General features: G+C 30.6%; 1 protein-coding gene across 1 annotated transcript in view; it reads right to left on the bottom strand.

Moving 5' to 3' along the window:
- Positions 1-14309: 14309 nt before the first annotated feature.
- LOC107453482 (uncharacterized) overlaps positions 14310-21460 on the bottom strand; it is a 52109-nt gene continuing 44958 nt past the window's right edge. Inside the window, exons 4-5 of the mRNA XM_016070343.4 lie at positions 19819-19866; positions 14310-18934 (exon numbers count right to left, since the gene is read on the bottom strand). Coding sequence (XP_015925829.4) covers positions 18387-18934; positions 19819-19866 — 596 coding nt within the window. The 3' untranslated portion in view covers positions 14310-18386. The remainder of the gene's footprint in view (positions 18935-19818; positions 19867-21460) is intronic.

Consider the following 21460-nt stretch of genomic DNA (forward strand, 5'->3'; position numbering starts at 1 on the left):
CACTTCCCTAGTTTCCCTTGTGAGCCATCGCGGCTCAGACGTTAAATATTAAAGAGATTTCGCAAATTTACGAAAACTTCCGTACGCTCTCGTACGTAAGATTTTAAGTAATTGCGCATGCGTCAATTCTGGTGAAATGTGCACGTGCCCGTAAAAAAATATCAACCTACGTACGAGAAAATAAGACATTTCGCAAAAGTCCGTAAATTAAAAACTGTTAACGTGGAGGAATATCGTTTTAACTTCGATTAAAAAATCAAAAAAAAAAAGCATTTGCAATAATGGGTATTTAGTTTGTCTACTGCAAGAACTCCCCCGCCACAAAGTCTGAGGCCGTCTGCTATTGCGGAAACAAGAATAGCGCCTTTCAGGGAGGGTAGCTTCTCTTCACTCTAGGGCTAACACAATAGACCGAAGAAAAAGATTCTCTTCCTCTAGTTGACCCGAGCCAAAACTTGTCCTAAACAGTGATCACACACCCGTACTTAAAATAGTTATGCCTCGTTACCATAGTCACAGCCACGGGTCCAGTCGAATGGCTTGGAGAGTTCTCACTGTAGACAAACTATAGCCGATCTCTTCAAAGGAAAGGAAGGTGAAGGATTCAAGATGCATTGCTCTACGTAAAATTGCGGTTCTGTGAGTAGAACAACTGTGTAGACTATTAGATTTTGATGAATTCAACGACAAAGAATGCAACTTATTATTTTGAATTTGTGGCTGAAGATTTAAAAAAGTTTAGTCTCTGCATGAGGTCCACAATTTATCATTTCTTACGGTAATTGGCTATAAACTACAGGTAAGTTAGTTCGTATAAGGAGTATTTATTAATGTTTGATTAAATGAACACGAATAAAATTAAATTTTGTTTATAGGAGTTGAAAGTTTAGCTACTTTGCTTAGGATATTGAATTACCCAAACAGATTGTTCGATTTAGAAAGAATTTTTTGGAATTTGCTCTAATGTCTAAACATCATCACAAACACGATCGCCAATTACGGTATGTGCTTTTTCCTCTAATATTTGTTGCTATAATTTATATACACCGAAGAGCCATTACATTATGACCACCTTACATCCATAACAATGGGCTCGCCGAGGTTTTCATGGTTTCTCGCCCAGGAACAATGTTTTCATGGGGCACATTAGGACCCATAATCCTCATAGAACAATCCCTGACGTCTGTAAGCTACTTGAACATAGTTGCAGACCGGGTTCACCCATTCATGGTAACAGTTTTTCCTGGCAGGGGAAGGTGTTTACCAACAGGATAATGCACCATGTCATAACGGTCGAATCGTCATGGATTGGTTAAAGGAACATTCCAGTGACTTTCAAGTCATGCCTTGGCCCCCAAATTCACCTGACCTTAATCCAATAGAGCATTTGTGGTCCTACTTGGAAAACAAAATTCATGCTGCCACTCTACCGCCCCCTCGCAATGTGAAGGAATTGCAAGACCAGTTGGTGAGCGCTTGGTACCAGATACCTCAGACTACCTATCAGCACCTTGTGGAATCAATGCCACGGCGGGTGCTAGCAGTTTTGAGGGCTAAAGGTGGTCCTACATGTTATTAGCAGGGTGGTCATAATGTAATGGGTCTTTGGTGTAAATTTCTTAAGTATTTATATCTTTCATTAGAATAGATCTAAATTTAATAAGATATGAGAACTTTCTTTATGAGCAAAAAAAAAATTAATTAAATTTATGTATCTAATATAAGAATTGAACTACACTAATGTCTTCAATTTTCTTAACATTGAGACCCATTTCTTGTAAATAATATCTCTCTATTTTTTCTCTCGTTTGTTAAGTAAATTTTTTCCGAGATAGAAAGCACAATTTTTTTTTCAAAAAGTAAATTTTTTGCAATCATTTTTAATTATTATTTTAAACTTAGAAATTAAATATTAAAAAAGTGATTATTACGAGTGATGTATTAAAAGATCAAAACTAGGTCATCGTTGCAAGACATAAATTCTTAATTCTCTAAGATAACTGATGATCAAACACTAATAATAAATAGCTTTGTGAAACATCAGTATACTTACATGTTCGTGCCAACTAACATCGCAAAAGCAGTTGTATTAATTAATAGATCCATTAATGTATCAAAATTAAACTGTTTCCTATGCTGGAAAAAAAATTTCACGAAGAGAACTAATATTATGCACTTAAAATTTCTCTAACAAACATCTACATCGGTACCTTATCACGTTAACTACTATCGCCAAAAATCAAATGGGTTTTGTACACAAAATTTTTAAAAAAATATTATGTAGTGTTTGGCCGGGATTGACTACGAGTTAGTCACCTTCTGCTTTTATTTTAAATAGTTTCTTTCAAGCCACTATCGCCAAAACTGTAACTAATAAAATGTATGATAGCAAATTAATTTTTTGGCAACTAGTGGCTGTTGCTAGGTACACATTTTCTTGCTTGGAAAAAATTGTGATTTTTAATCTTTTACTCCAATACTTTTTCTCACGATATATTTCTCACAATAAACAATCACAATATATTCTCATAGATATTTTCTTCATAAATGTTTGTAAATCGCATGTTTGGTTTGTTTTTCGATGAAGTATTGCATTTATATATTTGTTTTATCAACTTCTGAATTTTATAGCAAACAAAAGCGTTTCTTTTTAACAAAAAAACAAAATAATTTTTTATATTTATTTACTTATCTATTTTTATTTGTTACCCATTGGCAAAATGGGTGTTGTTTTGAGTTTTTTAGCGTGCGCACCTTATTTGGACGTTATCACGCTTTTCAACTGTATTCAAGAGTAATAAACGGTGTGCATGCGCCGTCATTACATGCATTGCTATGGCAACCGCTGCTGTTTGATAATCTAATATATAGATATAATTCTCTTACGTGACTCCCAAATTTTGGCTGTATTTCTTTTCCGCCGGTGGCAACGTTTGCTTTGTTTTGTTTACTTTACTATTTCTCTTACACAGCGAATCGACCAATGATTGCCGCTAAAAATGCCACATGCCAAATCTAGCTGAGGTGGCTCAACATATAGCTCTTTTGAAAACGGAAATTGAAATAACTAGAGAGCATCAGCTGCGGCAATCTCATACTATTAAGCTAGGCAGAAGTGAGTAGTCTTTGTCGATAGATCTCCATTTTAGTATTTTGTCAAAAGCGCTTTTTTCACGAATTTATATATTACGAATTTATTTGACGATTTTTGATTTATATCACGAATTATACTATAGCACATTTCTAATAGGTTTAACGAATTACATGTCATTTATTTGAATTGAAATTTATTTTAATGACTTAGTATTTACTAAAAAGATGTAATTTTTAAAAAAAAAGCTTTTACATGGATTTGAATGATTGTTTTGAATTCTTAGAATTTTGTGCATTTGCAATGTACCTAAGTTAGTAGCGAGCGAAACGAGCTTGGTTTGCGAAGCAAACCATATAAGATTGCGTAACAATTTTCGGGGATTGGCGAGCGTTAGCGAGCAAGAGGCGCAGCCCACTAGTATTTTTAAAATTCTTTTTTATTTTCACAGCAGGCATTTTTAATGTATTTACATAATAATAATTTAAAGTATTTTTTTATTCTTTTTATTAATAATTTATAATTACTGTTTTGACGTTGATTTTAATATAAATATGAATATTGAAGAAGGAAAAGTATTTTGTGACCTCTTGAAACACGTATAAGCAGGATTTGAAAACCAATCCGACTACAAAGATCAATTGAAACGGTTTTTGCAACCCATGATTTGAAATGTTATGGAATTTATCAGAGTCCAGAAAAAAAAATATTTGACTAATGGATAACCAGTGATTGTATTAAAGCGATCACAATTTTTACTGTTTGTTTTTTATTATTTAATTTCATTTTATTTTTATTTATTTAGTTTTTTTTTTTTTTTTTTTTTTTTTTTTTTTTTTTTTTTTTTTTTGAGAACAAAGAATTTAATTAGGTTTCACAAACTCAGCTTAAACATTTATCTTTCCGTTGTAAACATATAGAAGTGACTTTTTGTTTCATTGTAGCTTTTATGTTTGATAACTTTCGACTGTCTTTAGTTGAACAAACTTATTAGTCTTTTCGTTTTTGAGAAAACGAGTAAGACTGTTCGATCAAAAATCTCAATATCGAAATAATTTGATGGTTTATTAGAATTTAATAACTCGACAAGAAATATATGATTAACTATTTGTACGGTAACAGATATTTTGTTTTTAAATTCAACTCTCATGATTTTGTAGAATCTTCTAATTTGCTTATTTTTTACAGATAATTTATTAGAAGGACCCAGAAATTCAACAAAAGTTTCAAGCTTTTCTGCGGAATGCTATTTATGATAAAGGAGCTCTAATGACCTATACTTATGATACTTTATTACCTACCTGATAGACATGTCTATATGAAAATCAAACCATACTTTACTTTTTCATTGATCCTTCGTCGTTAGCTGAATGTCTGTCAAACTTATCTCATTTTTTAAAAATCTTTAATACAAATAAATACTTAACATCATTATGTGTGTAATTTCTTCTTTTTTTCTCAGATATATTTAAATCAATGTGTATCAGACAATTGTTTATCACAAAATTGTAGTCAGAAGTTCGAGAGAATTTCTGTTTTTCCGTTTAGTATTCATTCGAAGTATTTTTTGTTGCATGTGAAATTTAAAAATTGGATATTCATTTAACACAATGTTTAATGTTCCCCAGATCGAAAATTAAAAAATTCATATCTTCAATAAATAACAAATAATCGACTATGATCTTGGTACTTGCTCTGCTGTAAGTTCTGGGTTTGATTGCTAAGCCTAGTTACAAATGTCCCCAGATCAAAGATAAAAAAAGTTCTTATCTTCAGAAATAATGTTTATAATTAAGTAAACTCACTCATTATGTGTAGCTGGAGTATTCTATATCGATTATATCACTGTAATAAACAAATAAAAACCACAATTTACTTTTATTTTCCCAAAATTACGTAGCATTTAAAAACGACAACTCACCTTCTGGGCTGTTCCAAACCATGAATGGTGTACAATTATGTGAGCGTTATCAATTATTGGTGTTAAGATTTATCTACAACACTTCATTCGGTATTAACTTGAAGTAACACACAATCTTTAGAGTTTTTGAGCACTAAATTCGGATAGGCGTACATCACACACCACACAGTTTTTACAGAGTACTATAGTGCACTATTTTTCTAAAAATATCAGTAATCAATCCGCTATAATATGTTATGTTTTTTTTAGCATTTTTATACTATGTATAAAATTAATTTCATACTATTGTTTTTAATTAATATTAGTAATCACAAAATCACCATTTTACATTTATTTAATACTAATTCCTGACACGTTTTTAATTTTAATTAATATTTGTAAACGAAAGGTCGACGTAGTAGCTTTATGGTAAAAACATAACAATTATTATTAATAATATTAATTAGTTCAAAGTAGTATTTAATGATTATAATAACATTATGATTAATTCTCTTTCTAAACATTTGAATTGCTATGCATGCAATAAATTTTATTTGTCACAATTTCAAGTTAAAAATATTATAAAAAATTTTAATGTTAATTATCAAAAAATTTTCTTAACTTCTTTCACTAAATAATTGTTATTACGAAATCAAAATTTTAAGTAAAAATATATTATTCATATATTTTTAATTCAACTAAATGCTTTAAATAAATATTTTCAATGAATATTTTCAGTTATCATGATCAAATTTAATAAACTCTTTAATACAATTTATACAATATATTTTGAATACTTTTTAATGAATATAAATAATAACGACATCACAATTTGATATTCATAATGCACAGTGCGCAGAAAAACTGGAAAATCATGAATAACTTTTGATCTAATGATCAGATCTTATCATTCTAGAACTCAATCTTAATGGTTCGTGGGGAGGACCTCAAATATGCTAATTAATAAGTGAAGACGATATTTTAAGTAACGGAATCAGGCACAAAAACGTTCTTTATCGGAACAAATATACTCCTTTTTCCGATGTATTCTGATCCCCAAAATATAGAGGGTAGCCGCAATCTGCGAAATGTGGTCCCAATAGTTTGGTCAGGAGGACGCTCCGAAATTTGGATCCCTTAATGTTAAATAAATATTTTCAATGAGATATACTCACTTGTTCGTTGTCCAAATTATTATTGTTAATATCCAAAGTTGGATATTGAGAAATATTCTCAATCGAGATATTGCGTATTTCGCAATATCTTGAGAACTTTCTAAGCGAATTGAAAAATTTTTGCAAAAAATTATAAAACTCGTTTATTTAAAGATGATTCCTTGCAAAAACTAACAATTAGTAAATATATATTATTTTTTATTATTTTATTCAAAAACTGCTGAAGTGTAAGGTATAAATTTTTTTGTTGTCTCACTGCAAAGAATGTAATTTTACAAGTCAAAATGCAAAATTGGTCGAATAGTTTCTGAGAAATTAAATTTTAAATATCCGACTTTTTAGAAATTCAATTTCTCAAGAACTATTCGACCGATTTTCATAAAATTTCGTATTTTGCGATGCGAAATTATATTCTTTAAAATTACGTAAAAATATTGTATACCTTACAATTCAAAGTTTTTTCGACCATTCTTAAATAAAATAATTATAAAACAGACATTTACTAAAGGTCATATTTTCGTGAAATTATCGTTGGATAAAAGAATTTCTTAATTTCGTGATAAAATTTTTTAATTCACTTAATAAGTTCTCGAGATATAGTTAAATACTCAAAAAGTAGATTTAACATTAAGGGGTCCATACTTTAGAGCTCTTTCCTGACCAAAATATTGGGACCATATTTCGCAGATTGCGGTTACCCCTTATATTTTGGGGGTCAGAAATCCAAATCCGTCGAAAAAAAAGGTGTTCAGACGTTTTCGTACTTATTTCGTAAATTAAATATGGTCTGCACTTTTTAATTAGCATATTTGAGGTTACTTCTTGGAGCCATTAAGATTGAGTCCTAGAACGTTAAAATCCGATCATTAGATCAAAAATTAGTTGTTTTTTTTTTTTTGCTCAGTGTACATTTTTAATGTTGTATACTTTTATTGTCGTATACTATACATTATACAATAGTATACTACACATTAGTATACTATTGTATACCATACATTATACAATAGTTTACTATACATTAGTATACTATTGTATACTATACATTGAATAAAAATAGTATACAATAGTTGAATACTATTTTTATATAATGTTGTATAATTTTATCTACCGAACGCTTTCAATTAATAGCTTTATATAAGGCTAGTGATCTTGGTATCACAATGGGATACCTGCAAGCGACAGGTATCTCGATCCTGATTGGTTGTTGAAGCTCTGAATTTGTTAATGTTAGCAATTTTCTTTTCATTCCATTTCGAGTAAGCCAAGTCGTGAAGCATCAATTCCTTTAAGTAACACATTCTATATTCCTTCACAAAGATTCTTTCACAACGATTTCAATTCTTTCACTATATATTTCTTACTTAACTCAAAGACAGCCACGAAGTCATATAGAACTAATTAGGCATCGAAGTTACAATGCTACAGTTATTAACCCAAAACAAAAATATATGACGGTTACATTAAAATACATAAAGAAATAATAAATCTAAGTAAAGTTAAAGACGTAGGCGAGAAAGAATTATATTTCATCAAATTCGATGTGTGATAAGGAGCTGTATTTAAATAATTTTTTATATTAATTTGCATTCTAACTTATGTGGAATAACTTAGCTCAATTCTTAGCTGTTAAAGTTGAGCTATTTTGCTTAGAAACGGTCTAGCGTCATAGGTTACATGTGTGGGTATTGGTGATCTTCTTCTTCCTGAAGTGCAAGTATCCAATTTTACGTTATAAATGCAAATTTCATTTAGTTTCTTTTTATTTTTAATAATTTTAAATAAATATGATTAGTTTCGATGTCGCATGTTTAGAATGACAATATTTATTGAAAAAGTAGTGTTTAATAGTTATCTATGATTGCATGTTATTGAATTTTATAAAGATATAAAAAAACTTCAAATTTTATTTATAAACATTTTTATATGATTCCTTAAGCCAAATCTGAAACTTAAATCAAGTTCGTTAAATAATTTATACATTTAAGTTACCAGGTACACACACACACACACACACAAAAAAAAGAACAAGAAAAAACATATACGTTCGGTAACTATTCGATCTATGTCCAACAAATACTACTAAATTCATACTTTTTAATCATTTTAAAATTAAAAAATTAAATAATTATTAAGAACTATTTCCTTGCTTTGTATTATGTTTGAAAAAATGAGTTTATATAGGTGATATTAATCAGTTTTGAAAAAATGAGAAGGTAAATAAATAAATAAAACTATCATGAAGGGGACAAAACTTTTGATTTCTCTTTTCGGCTTTTAATCTCCCATCAATATGTATTTTAAATTCTGGTGACTCCTATATATTTTAAAATTCTGAATTCGAATTGGTTGAAAAGAAACGAATCTAAAATAAGTACGTTTTCATGTCTATTTTAGTACTTAGTTCGAAGTAGTATTTAGTTTAGTCTAACCTTCAAATCAATAATATTGAATCTTTCTACGTGAAAAGCCGATCATTAGTTCAAAAGCGTTTCAGGGTAATGCAATACTTATATTACGCACGGTATATCGAATACAACAAGCGCTCCCTGATGATCATAAATTTACTCATAATTATAACTATTGTTTTCGTTTTCGTAGTTCGATTTTTATGTAAAAAATACATATTCTGTTCTGTAAACAGCGACATTTTTTTTTTCTACATTTGTATTGAATATTACTTTCGCATAATTGAAGTTCTAAAATTTTCTTGTATTTCAATGTGCCTACACTGTAAAAAATTCCCGTTCTTTTCATAAACTTTTTCTGTATATTTGACGGTTTAAATCTGTTTTGTACACAAAACAGTTTTTCTCTGACTCTCATTCTTATCATTAACAGATCAAAATTCTAGTTTTTTTTTTTTTTTTTTTTTTTGCATACTGTTTTGCTTAATTGTTGTTTGTTCATTTACGTCGCACTGGAGCTGCACAATGGGCTATTGACGACGGTCTGGGAAACATCCCTGAGGACGATCCGAAGACATGCTATCACAATTTTGATCCTCTGCAGAGGGGATGGCATGCCCTCTTTGTAAACCCGACGACCTGCACACGAACTCGAGCACTTAAACAGTTTAACGAGGATCAATAACGCACATCCTCGGTCCCTACGCACACTGATCCAAGTGGTCACCCTGACCGCAGGCAGTGATGCTTGACTTCGGTGATCTGCTGGGAACCGTGTCTTAAAGATCAGTCCCCTGCGGGACAACTGTTTTGCTTACAGTACGATAACTTTATCTTTTTTCAAATCATTTTACGATTATTTTCTTTAATAACCTTATTTTTCAGCAATTATTATATGGTTTTGAACATAGTATAAGAAAACTTCCATTCGACTATATTATCAAATTGATATAGTACTCTACCTAATTATTATATTTCTTTCGATATTATTTTTTGCTAAGTTAAGTTTCCACTATAGATTTAAAGTTTTTACTCTTAAATATTATTTCAATTAGTAAGATTTTTAAGATAAAAACAGTTTGAGATTTCCCTTCATGCTAAGACACTAGAGTTGCGGTAGCTCAGGGAATAAAGAGCTTGTATCCCAATTTGGTAACCCAGCTTTGAATCTCAGTGTGGATTGGCTCTTGGCTCACGCTGACCACAGTGTTAATATGTTTATTTTATAGAGTGTTTTGTGAAAATAACAATACTTATCCACCTAAAAAACAAACGCCTGTTTTTAACTAATTGTATTTTCTGTAAAATAAACGGTTTTAATCTGTTAACACCAGTCGACATTTTTTCCAGTAAATTTAACAGTTTTTTTACAGTGTATGAATGCTGAAATTTTCTTAACTCCATTATCTCTAGCACGTTTTCGAACGACAAAGAGGAAAATATTTACATAAGTAAATAATAGAATGATAAAAAAAAAGTTTGTTAAGAAAATAATATTTTTTTTTTTTGCAATATATTTGTTGTACCCTGGCATATTAGGTATACTAAAGCACTGTCAGACCTTTATATTTCGTTATTTTTCAAACATAACTATATTGTTTAAAACTAATAAAAATTTATATTTATAGGGAAATTACTAGACTGAAGCTGTGCATTAATTGCATTTTCGTGTGTGCAAAATCGTGCGTGGGGGGGTGCTGGAATCAGCAAATTTCGTTTCATTGCAGCCCGCCAATCCTTGCATAAGCCAGAAGCAACTAATTATCATAGTGCATGAGGATAAAAATGATAAGTTGAAAATTTTTCTTCTCCTTAGATTGACCGAGAAAAAAAAATCTGAAACGTCCAGCATATAACAGTAACTACATTTTTTAAAATCTTCTCTCAATACAAAAATTATTCGACCAATGCTGGCTGCCAAGTTTTCAGCAAATAACTGGTGGATCAAGATAAGAGGGGATTAAAGTCTCCAATATTCAGTGAGCTCTTTTCAGACCTCGAACCGCAATATCCCTGATTGTGGGAGTTTAAAGAAAAGAGGGCACGTGCCACGAGGAGGCCACTGGGTCGTAGGTCAGTTACAGCTGTCCCTTTTGTGTGCCTTCACTGATAGAGGGTGGAATTAAGAGGACTTAACGTTTCTTTTCAGCTTTTTCTCGTACCTGATGATAGCCGTCCTAAAAGGTGGCCAGAAGCAGATGTTAAGCACATTTTAACACATATGTGAAAGATTTTGTACAAATTCAGTCGCATTCGATAAAGGATTATTGATAAATTTGTGTGAATCAAAGTTATTGTTCAGTAGTCTTAAAATATAAGGAGAATTGATGTTTCTCTCGCTGAATATTGAACCATTATCATTAGTTAATTTTCTATGAAATATTTTAAAATTTTGAAACGAGTGTATGATGCATCACCGTGATTGAGAAATATACAATTAGGGCAGAATCGGGTAGCCCCGCCCACTTAAGGAGTATTGCTTATATTTCTGTATAACATTGAGTAATAATCAATATTTTTGTATGTTTCTATTGTTTTATCATCTAATTAAATAATGCAAAAAGAATAAACCAAAAAAAGAATAGTTTAACTTAAAAAAAGAGAAATTTAAAAAAACACGTTTTGCAGCTCTTTTTAAAATGTGTCGGGTAGCCCCGCCCAGTTACAAAAATTACGTTCTTTTACTGTTCTTTCAGGTGTAAATGAAAATGACCAATGTATTAACAATAGATAAACCTCATTTATTATTTTTATCACAAAATTCAACAGATTTTTCTTAATTTCATGACTACTGTATTCAACATATTTACAAAACTATTGTTTACCATGTTACCAGCAGCATAAATACTTGAAACTTTGAAAATAATCTTTTTTTAATATAACAATTAATGTCCGATCGCCCATTGACTTGAAAAAATATTCTATACATATGAAATTGACAGTGGGAGGGGGTACTCGACACTCCCTTAACTATTTTTTTTTACTTATATTCCCTAGTCAAAATTATTGATGGTCCCATCAAAACATTTTGATGGTTTATGTTGGTTTCAGTGCTATTCAAGATGGTCCAACATCATTTGGTGGTCGCCATTATCCAACATTTTCCATTATGCGGTCATGGATTTTGATATGCCAACAAACTTCCATCATTCCATGATGGAAAATGCTACTTTAAAACAATGATTGTTAACCATCAAGAGAAGTTTGATTCTCATGAACCAACAATCAGTGATGGTTCCAACTATACATTTCCATTAAGTTTTAATCGGAATTATTGTTAGTTCAGCAGGAATATACCATCAAAACAATTTGCTTTATTTTTTTAAGTTGGCCCAATTAAAAAATCAGTCCGAATTGCTACATTGGGATGATGGTGGTTCCTGATCGTTCCAACATTTGATTTCTAAGAAACTATGATGGAAATTTCTGATGGTTTAACAAGAACAAACCATCAAAACAAGTTGCTATTCTTATGTTGGACCATCATAAATCAGTCCGAATTCCTACAATGGGGTGATGGTTACTTATGTTGGTGACTATCAAAATTATAATGGTTCATGATGATTATTGATGGTTACCATCAAGATCATGTTGGTCCATCAATGGAAAACCATCAAAAATTTTGCTGCTTATACTATAAAACAGTACTTCATTCAATAATTTAAAAGGTCGCTATTATTGGACTGGGTTCTTTGTTGGGGTTCACGGACATCTCTTATTTTACAGTCATTGACAGCAATGACCATCGAGCAAGCCTACTTTATGAAGTTTAAAAACTGCCATTTTTAGCATGATTTAATTAACATTTGAACAAAGTTTATGTGCAAAAGAATACTAATTTTGTACTCTTTGTCTAGTTATTTAAAGTTAGCAAACTATGGTTAATGACAAATTAATAGTGTTTCAGTTGTTGATGATAATATTTCATAATCGCGATTCAATTATATTATCTGCTGTTGTATGCTTTATTGCACCCGAATTTATGAACATATTTTGTACCCACTGCTAATTACCTTCAGTTATCTTAAGTTCGATGTCATAAAAAAATAATAAAAAAATTCCATAATATTTGCGTTTTTTAACGGATGGCTGGGTTGGTTGTGAAAAGCCGTAGAATTTACAAAGTAAATCGGTAGCCTCAATAGCTTTTAACCATAGAAGAACAAGTTTTTTTCCGCTTAAGTTCCTGAGTAAATTCATAGGGACAATGAATCTTTGCTATACAAATACGCTTTATTGTGTAAAATAAGTTTTCTCCGTTAAAACTACGAAGAAAATCCGTAGTCAGAATCATTTTTTACCATTTCAAAACAAGTTTTTTCCGTAAAAGTTACAAAGTAAATGTGTTTAGTCAGAACAGATTTTAACCCTATGGAAACAAGTCTTTTCTGTGAAAGTTACGAAGTAAATTTGTACTAACACCAGGTATGGATATTTTATGACAGCACTACGGTCGGTGCATGCCGGAGCAAAATTTGTATCGACTAATCATCAAGCCTGGGGCACATCGAGATCACTGTCCCTTAAGCTACGGCTGCTTATCATTATGAAAAAAATTATTTTATTATGATAAAATGTTTAAAACTATCTTTACCTTATAAGTCTTGTATAGAGTCGTGGTGGCTCAGGAGTTAAGCTTTCTCTTTTCCCTGAGCTGACCCAAGTTCAAATCCCTGTGATTGCTGGTTGATATGAATTGTGCTCCCGGCAAATCTTATCCAAGATATTTCTTAAGTTTTGCTGCGTTTTTGGCTCTATGGGAACACCAAAAATCTCGGTAACTTTTACCAAGATTTTTCAAGAAGTCGGTGCTTTGCTCTTGAAAATGGGAAAAGTATCCATTAAATATGGTCTTATAATGTATGATAAAATTTGGTAAGTGTGATATAATTTTGAAATTTTATCATTATACTTTGGAGCCAGCATAAATCCCATTTATTCGGTTAAATATGCTTTTCAGTTTTGATTTTTTTTACAAAAAGTGCGGTGTTAAGAACTATAATTTTGAAAACCAGAATTTCCGGTCAGGGGATAGAGCGTTCGCTTTCCAATGAGGTGAACCGGGTTCGAATCTCAGTGATGGCTGGTCGATACGAATTCCTCATCTGGCTCACACCAACCACAGTGATGACGCAAAATATCATCATCAGTGGTAGATGAATCATGGGTTAGAGTCCCCTTACCGTCAGGCTAACTGTGAGAGGTTTTCGTTGTTTTCTTCTCCATGTAACTTAAATGAGGGTTAGTTCCATCAAAAAATCCTCCATGAAGGAAAATTTCACCCAATACTTGATCCAAGAGTTCCCTTGTCTTCTGGATTAGGTTTAAGAATTACAAGGCTACGGAGTTGAACATTAGTATTTGCAAACTCAAATACTTGGGCCGTCTATTCAACGACGGTTATAGAATAAAATAAAATATCATATATATATATATATATATATATATATATATATATATATATATATATATATATATATATATATATATATATATGTGTGTATTTTTTTAAGCCAAAATTAAGGTATTATTACCAGAAATGTCATTGCCACACGGTTCGATAATTTTATCAGAATTTTTGTCTCAGTGTGGAAACAATTAAAATATTTAACATGAATAATTTTACAGTTCTTCAACTGTACAATGATTACTGTGCAACTATTAATGCTGAAAAAAAAATTGTGTTTTCTTGAAAAATTCTTTTTTTTTTAAATCAATGTAAACTTAAAAACTTGTAATGTAATCAGAAAAAAACATTTATTATGTAATTACAATAAATATTTACAGTTTTTGTACAGTCAGTTGTGAACAATTATCTTGCATCAAGTTCCATCTATAACTTGCCGTAAGTGGTCAAGTCATTGACAATAAAAACAATAAAACATGTTGATTTGCACAATTATTATCATAATTCGGATTAAAGCTTCTTTACGACAAATAAAAGTTTAAAATAAGAAACAAAAAATTTTCGAGAACTATCATATTTTTTTAAAAAAAGAAAGGTTTAAAATAAAACTTAACGTAAACATAACTTCTCTGTTTTTCCAATGTATTGACGATGTGATTCAGATAAAATTCCAGTTAACACATTTAAGCTCTTTTACTCATGTTTTTTTCTTTTAACAAATACATATTAAAATTCATGGGTATTCATGTTTATATTTTTTTGGAAAAATATTTTTTACATAAAATGTGTACAACAAGTTTGTGTTTAATAATTCAAAACTTAAATGCTATCGAGGCAAAAAATTAACAAAAATCTCAATATTCTTGATTAAAAACGTTTAATTTTAAGCCAATTTCTACTTTGAAGTATTATTTTTGCAACGAGTAAAAACTACCGAGTAAGCAATAAATTAAGTTTAGTTTTGTTAAAAAAAGAAAACACAATTAATTTTTTGACTCATGAAAAAGCATTCTCTCAAAATTGACCACTTAAGATATTTTTCTCTGAGTGATAATGTTTTTAAGGCCTGCACTGTAAAACCTTCAGGATCAAATTACGGTCTAAAGTGCATCATTCATAAAATCTATTTTTACAGTAAAATTGATAATTGTACCGTAATTTTTACAGTAATATTAATTTAATATGGTGATTCAGTGATTTTGAGGTAATTATTACTGTAAAAATTGCGGTATATCAAAATTTTGTTCCGTAACAAGTTCTGGTAAGTTTTCACAGTGTATTCCTTATTTTCAAGTTCTCTCATAAAGTTTGTCACCTACAATACGGTAGGAAAATAGATAATGACTAGATGCACGACTTGAATCATGTTGATATCATAAAAAAATAGTTATCAACTTGTTTTTAATGTTTCAATATGATTATGAAGTTTGAAATCATTCAAAGAGACGGGTAAACCATTTTGGTTTGAGTTCTTTACGCTTAGTTGTCAACTTAATTTACATTAAGTTATATTAACAATAGTGTTAGGTGATGATTAAATAATACGAAACGAATTACGATGATTTGTTGTTGTTGCTTGACAAAAGGCAGAATAAAAGCATTAAAACTTCAGCTTGGAATATACCAATACTATCATACAATACATTTCCATTTAACAGTTCAGCTTACTCATGTTGTTAAGTCTCTCCAGCCTTAATTATCACTTTTTCCCATAAATATTATACAAGCTATAGTGAGGTTAATGACTAGATACAAGACTTGGATGATTTTGTCATGCATGAATGATTTAATATACCATGTAAAAGAAAAAAGAAAAAATTTCTTTCACGTGTTTCAATGGGGCTATAAAAATTGAAACCTCCATGAAGTTCAGCTTATTCTTACAATTTTGTTTCTCCATTACTAATTTCAAGTTTTCTGTTCCATCTATCAAAATTATATTTAAGAAAGTTCTTAGCTAGAAGTGGTAATTTAATGACTAAATGCATGATTTGAACAATGTTGTTATGGTAAAGTAGCATAAATATTTTGAAAAAAAGTAAATGGCTTCTGCGTTCGATTACTTATATGAAATAGAATAACCAGATGTCTCCATGCCAGTATGGCTTAAAAATGATACAGTTCATTGTTTAAAAATGAGCAATGCAATGTTAAACAATGCTGTTATGTGATGATCAAATTTATGATTTAAACTAAGATGATTTGCTGCTGCAGCATATAGTTGTTGAATGAGCATATAAAATATTTATATGAAGTTTTTAAATAGATTTATACAACATATACCCAGCTAGAAGTTTAAATATTTGCCACTTACTCATGTGATCTTTATCACGATTCCTCACGATTTAGTTTTATTCATAAAAATAACTAGATCAACTAGTAATGATGTGATAAAGTAGCATAAGAATAAGTTAGTATAGAGCTTCGATTATCCGAACCGATTAGGACCAAAACCGATCCGGAAAACAAAAAATCCGGATAATTGAACAACTCTGAAAAAATGGTTATAAGAATGTTATTAAGTAACTTATTTTCACAATTTTTGCAGGCTTAGGACTGGAAATTTTAATATAGCCTACAGTAAGCATACAAAGAATGGTGATTTTAAAATGTTTAACTTTGAACAGTAACATTTTATTTTTTACAAAATTTGCCTGACAAAATGTGTTTTAAGACTGAGAGAGGTTATTTGAGAAAGGTGTTTCACCTCCTTTTTCTAATTCTTGAAAAAAGAAGAAATGAGCTCCCCTTCTAGAAACTACTAGCCTCTTGTCACCTATATTGAAACTCAAGAGCAAACGAGAGATATTTTTCAAGGTTACCAAATGAAGAAAAAGTCATTTTCTTTACCCTTTTTCATATATTCCGAAAATAAAGGAGCATTTTTGCGAAATTTCTTTTTTTTTTTAAAGTTGTAAAAAACACATGGTCTTCGAACGTTCCGGATAATTGGACAATCCGGTAAATCGGCAATCGGATAATCGACGCTCTACTCTATAAGCAATTATAAATACCGCCATAAGTTTTTTAATGCGGAATCATGGATTGAAGTATGTCACCAGATGATAACTTTAAGTTTTATCTCTATTTATAGGGTTGAATCTTGCCCATAAACAACGATGTTGATCATAATGTGTATAATGATTAAGTACTTGACTTGTATGAGGAAGAGTATGAATTGTGAGCATAGAAGTATAGCGACTACCATTTTGGAATTTCCAATAGGCAGATCAAAGTAGGTCACTAAATAATAGTTTCAAAATTCATCCTTGGCTAAAGTTCTTGACATTATCTTAGTTTAGCTTTTATATAGGTTTAAGATTTTATACTTGGTGTCACGGTTTAAAGTTTCATCTATAAGCAACTATTTCAACCATAGTGTGGATAATGACTGGGAACATGACTCGAATGATGATGGTGGGGTAAAGGAGCGTGACTAGTTGGGGTAGAAGTATAAAAGACTACATAAAGACTACATTTCAGAGTTTCCAAAAGGCAGATCAAAGTATTTCACTAGATAATAGTTTCAAAATTCATCCATGGCCTAAGTTTTTGGTACATCTGAGTTTAGTTTTTATATAGGTTTAAGATTTTAAGCTTGGTGTCACGGTTTAAAGTTTCATCTATTAGCAACTATTTCAACCATAATGTTTATAATGACTGGGAACATGACTCGAAGGCTTATGGTGGGGTAATGGAGCGTGACTAGTTGGTATAAAGACTACCATTTTGAAGCTTCCAATAGGCAGATCAAAGTAGGTCACTAAATAATAGTTTCAAAATTCATCCTTGGCTAAAGTTCTTGACATTATCTTAGTTTAGCTTTTATATAGGTTTAAGATTTTATACTTGGTGTCACGGTTTAAAGTTTCATCTATAAGCAACTATTTCAACCATAGTGTGGATAATGACTGGAAACATGACTCGAATGATGATGGTGGGGTAAAGGAGCGTGACTAGTTGGGGTAGAAGTATAAAAGACTACATAAAGACTACATTTCAGAGTTTCCAAAAGGCAGATCAAAGTATTTCACTAGATAATAGTTTCAAAATTCATCCATGGCTGAAGTTTTTGGTACATCTGAGTTTAGTTTTTATATAGGTTTAAGATTTTAAGCTTGGTGTCACGGTTTAAAGTTTCATCTATTAGCAACTATTTCAACCATAATGTTTATAATGACTGGGAGCATGACTCGAAGGATTATGGTGGGGTAATGGAGCGTGACTAGTTGGTATAAAGACTACCATTTTGAAGCTTCCAATAGGCAGATCAAAGTAGGTCACTAAATAATAGTTTCAAAATTCATCCCTAGCTTAAGTTTTTGACATATATGAGTTTAGTTTTTATGTAGGTTTAAGATTTTATGCTTGATGTCACGGTTCAAAAATTCATCCATAAGCAACTATTTCAACCATAGTGTGGGTAATGACTGGGAACATGACTCGAATGATGATGGTGGGGTAAAGGAGCGTGACTAGTTGGTATAGAAGTATAAAGACTGCTGCTTGGAGTGTTCCAATATGCAGATGAAGATTGGAACAGGTTACCTGATGGTGGCACGGCGCTATGGTGTGGGTTCATGCTGAAGCTGAGTTTGGGTCCATGTCCATAACTGGGATAAAACAGGTCACTTTGATATTTGTAGGTGGAAGTTGGGTCTGTGAGAGATGGCTGTGAAGCTTGTTGTGTTAAACCATGGAAGTCAAATTTGTAAGCATATCTTTTGCCATGTACTTTGGTCATGATGTTTTTGTCATAATAATACCTCAACGCTCGACTCAGCTTGTCGTAATTCATGTTTGGTTTGCTTTTCCGTTGGCCCCAACGTCTGGCAACTTCATCTGGATCTGTGAGCTTGAATTCACCGTTTGTACCTTCCCACGTTATGCAAGATGAATTGTTGCTATCGGATAACAATTCAAGTAAGAATTGCCACAACTGAATTTGTCCACTTCCTGTAACAAGGTACAAAACTGTCAAATTAATGATTACTTGAATGATATTACTAAAAATTTAGTTATAGTTCAGAAAATTTATATGGTTTAAGGTTTATGTTTAAAAACTTAATGTTTTGATTACAGTAGAATAATCATGTTCAACTTCAATTATTCGACTTCAAGAATTTCAGCTATTCATGAAATAAAGTTTCAACTATGTTCAATTGAATTTTTTTTTAAAAACTTAAATTGGTCAAAATATACGTGTAGTTAGTCCAGGTTGTTGTTAAAAGATCTAAATGAGTAAAATTACAATGATATATGATTTTATGTTGAAAAGGAATTTCAGATTATAAAAATGACGTAATGCTTACTTAACATTGTCTTTTAATTTTATAAATAAAGTAATACTATTCTTTATTCCAACTCACATATAACTTGTAAATTAAAACTTAGATAAAAAGTTTCAAACTTTCGGAGCTATAAGCCATTATCAGAAAAAAAACACAATATTTCTGTGATATTTCTGTGATTTCTGTCATATGTGTTAAATATACACATTGTAAGAAGATATATTTAAGTTGTAAGGTAATTAGTTGGGTACCATTTTAAATATGTTATCATAAAATATTGCGTAATAGGGTAATATCATTAAGTCTAATTTTATAATAAAGGGACACTGATTTCAGTTTTAAAATTTTGATTTTAAATAATAATTAAAATTAAAAGCGTAATAATGGCTGAAATTAATGTTAAAAAAGAATAAGAAATGTATATTACGAACTACTAGCTGTTAAAATTTTTAAAATGGAATCGTAAAAGCTGAGGTTGTGAAATAGACAGGAAAAAGGGAGCTAATAGAAACAAAAAATAAATTAATTAAAAAAAAAAGTATTAGTTACCTGAACTAGCTAGTCGTGAACTAGTCGCTCCAAACATTTGATATGGATCTGAAAAAAAGAAGAAAAAAAACATGTAATTTTACTGCAAAGCATATTTCTTAAAAAGAAGTTTCTGCTCAAGATACTTTTTTTTTTCCAAAGAAAATTATTAAAAATGAAATAAACTGCTTTCGAAACTTTAAGGCACTCTTTGAAAAAAAATAGATTTAGGTTTGATAGATAAGTCGAATGAAGTACGAATGAATTATTTAAAAATTTATTGACACTTTCAGAAAGATTGGCTCAGTAAGGAACCATAACAGTCTTAATAATAACAATTTCTGCAAAAAGGTGTTAAATTAAACCATGTTTTAATCCAGGTTGGACCAGTGTGTTTTCTTTTATAACCGATGTCGAACAGTCCACTCAATTCTGGACTTACGACTACTAATGTTCAATTCTGTAGCCCTGTAATTTTGAACCCAATTCAGAGGACGTGGAACTCCTAGATCAAGTATTGGGAAAAATCTGCCTTCGTGTAGGACTTTTTGATGGACCCGCTAACGGAGCTTTGCGGCTCATACAAAAAATTTTCTACTAATTGCAGTATTGTAAAGGTGTAAGCGATTCAGATTTGAATTACGTAGAACAAACATTCGGTAAAATCTCTCTATTATTGTTCAACTAAGTACTTTATTATAAGCAGATGGTTCAGAACGGTATAAAATTGTAGCACTTTTCATGCATCTTTAAAAATATTTATAGACAAATTTAGATTTGGGGTCATTTTAAAAATTTAAGATGTTTTACAGAAATGAATCATAACAATAAATTAAAATAACATAAAATATAATGAAAACTTTTGAATTAAAAATAAATTTGACTTCATTTTGTGTTTCTACTTGTATAAAGACTTACATTACAACTAAAATGTGAGGAATATAATTCAGTTATTTGATTAATCCCTTTTTCATACTCTTTTAGTGCAACTGGTGTCTTTTTATTCGTCAGAATTGATTAGAATATTATATCATGTTTGATTTTGAGAATGGTGTATTAATGGTTAAGATAAAAGCAAATGCCGGCTTAAAATGATGTAAGAAATTTTAATATATATATGTAACATAAAAAGCTTCAATTAATCTTTTTATGTTAGTTTCTTTTATAAAACTTCATCCTAATTAATTATTCTAAACGAAATACTTTCTCACACTTTTAAAAGCCACATCCTGTTCTTAAATCTATTTTTAGCTCAAGTATGCATTTAATTAAGAGCAGGACATTTTTCCCTTTGCTCTGTGTGGGAAACATTCGATCTATTTCATAATCCAATGGCAACTGCAGAGATTTCCCTCTTTCCCTAAATTAAGACATTTTACGGATTTTACTTTGCAAGATTTTCCCTAACATATAACCAAGGAGCGCAACTTTTCATGTGGACTTTCACTCACTCTCATGACTGCTCTTGTCTAATAATTAATAAATTAATTTTTGTACCCTCCTTCCCGATCTATGACCTGTTTTAATCCTTCCACTCGGCAATGACGTTATATATATATATATATGTTCTTTATTAGCACTCTTATGATTTAAATAATATTTTAGATATTGATTTTGAATTCTGGCAAAATATTGTTAATTTATATTTAAATATTGTTAATTT

Source organism: Parasteatoda tepidariorum, chromosome 1 (assembly GCF_982258835.1).
Source record: "Parasteatoda tepidariorum strain Cologne lab strain chromosome 1, Ptep-v5.0, whole genome shotgun sequence".
NCBI lineage: Eukaryota > Metazoa > Arthropoda > Arachnida > Araneae > Theridiidae > Parasteatoda > Parasteatoda tepidariorum.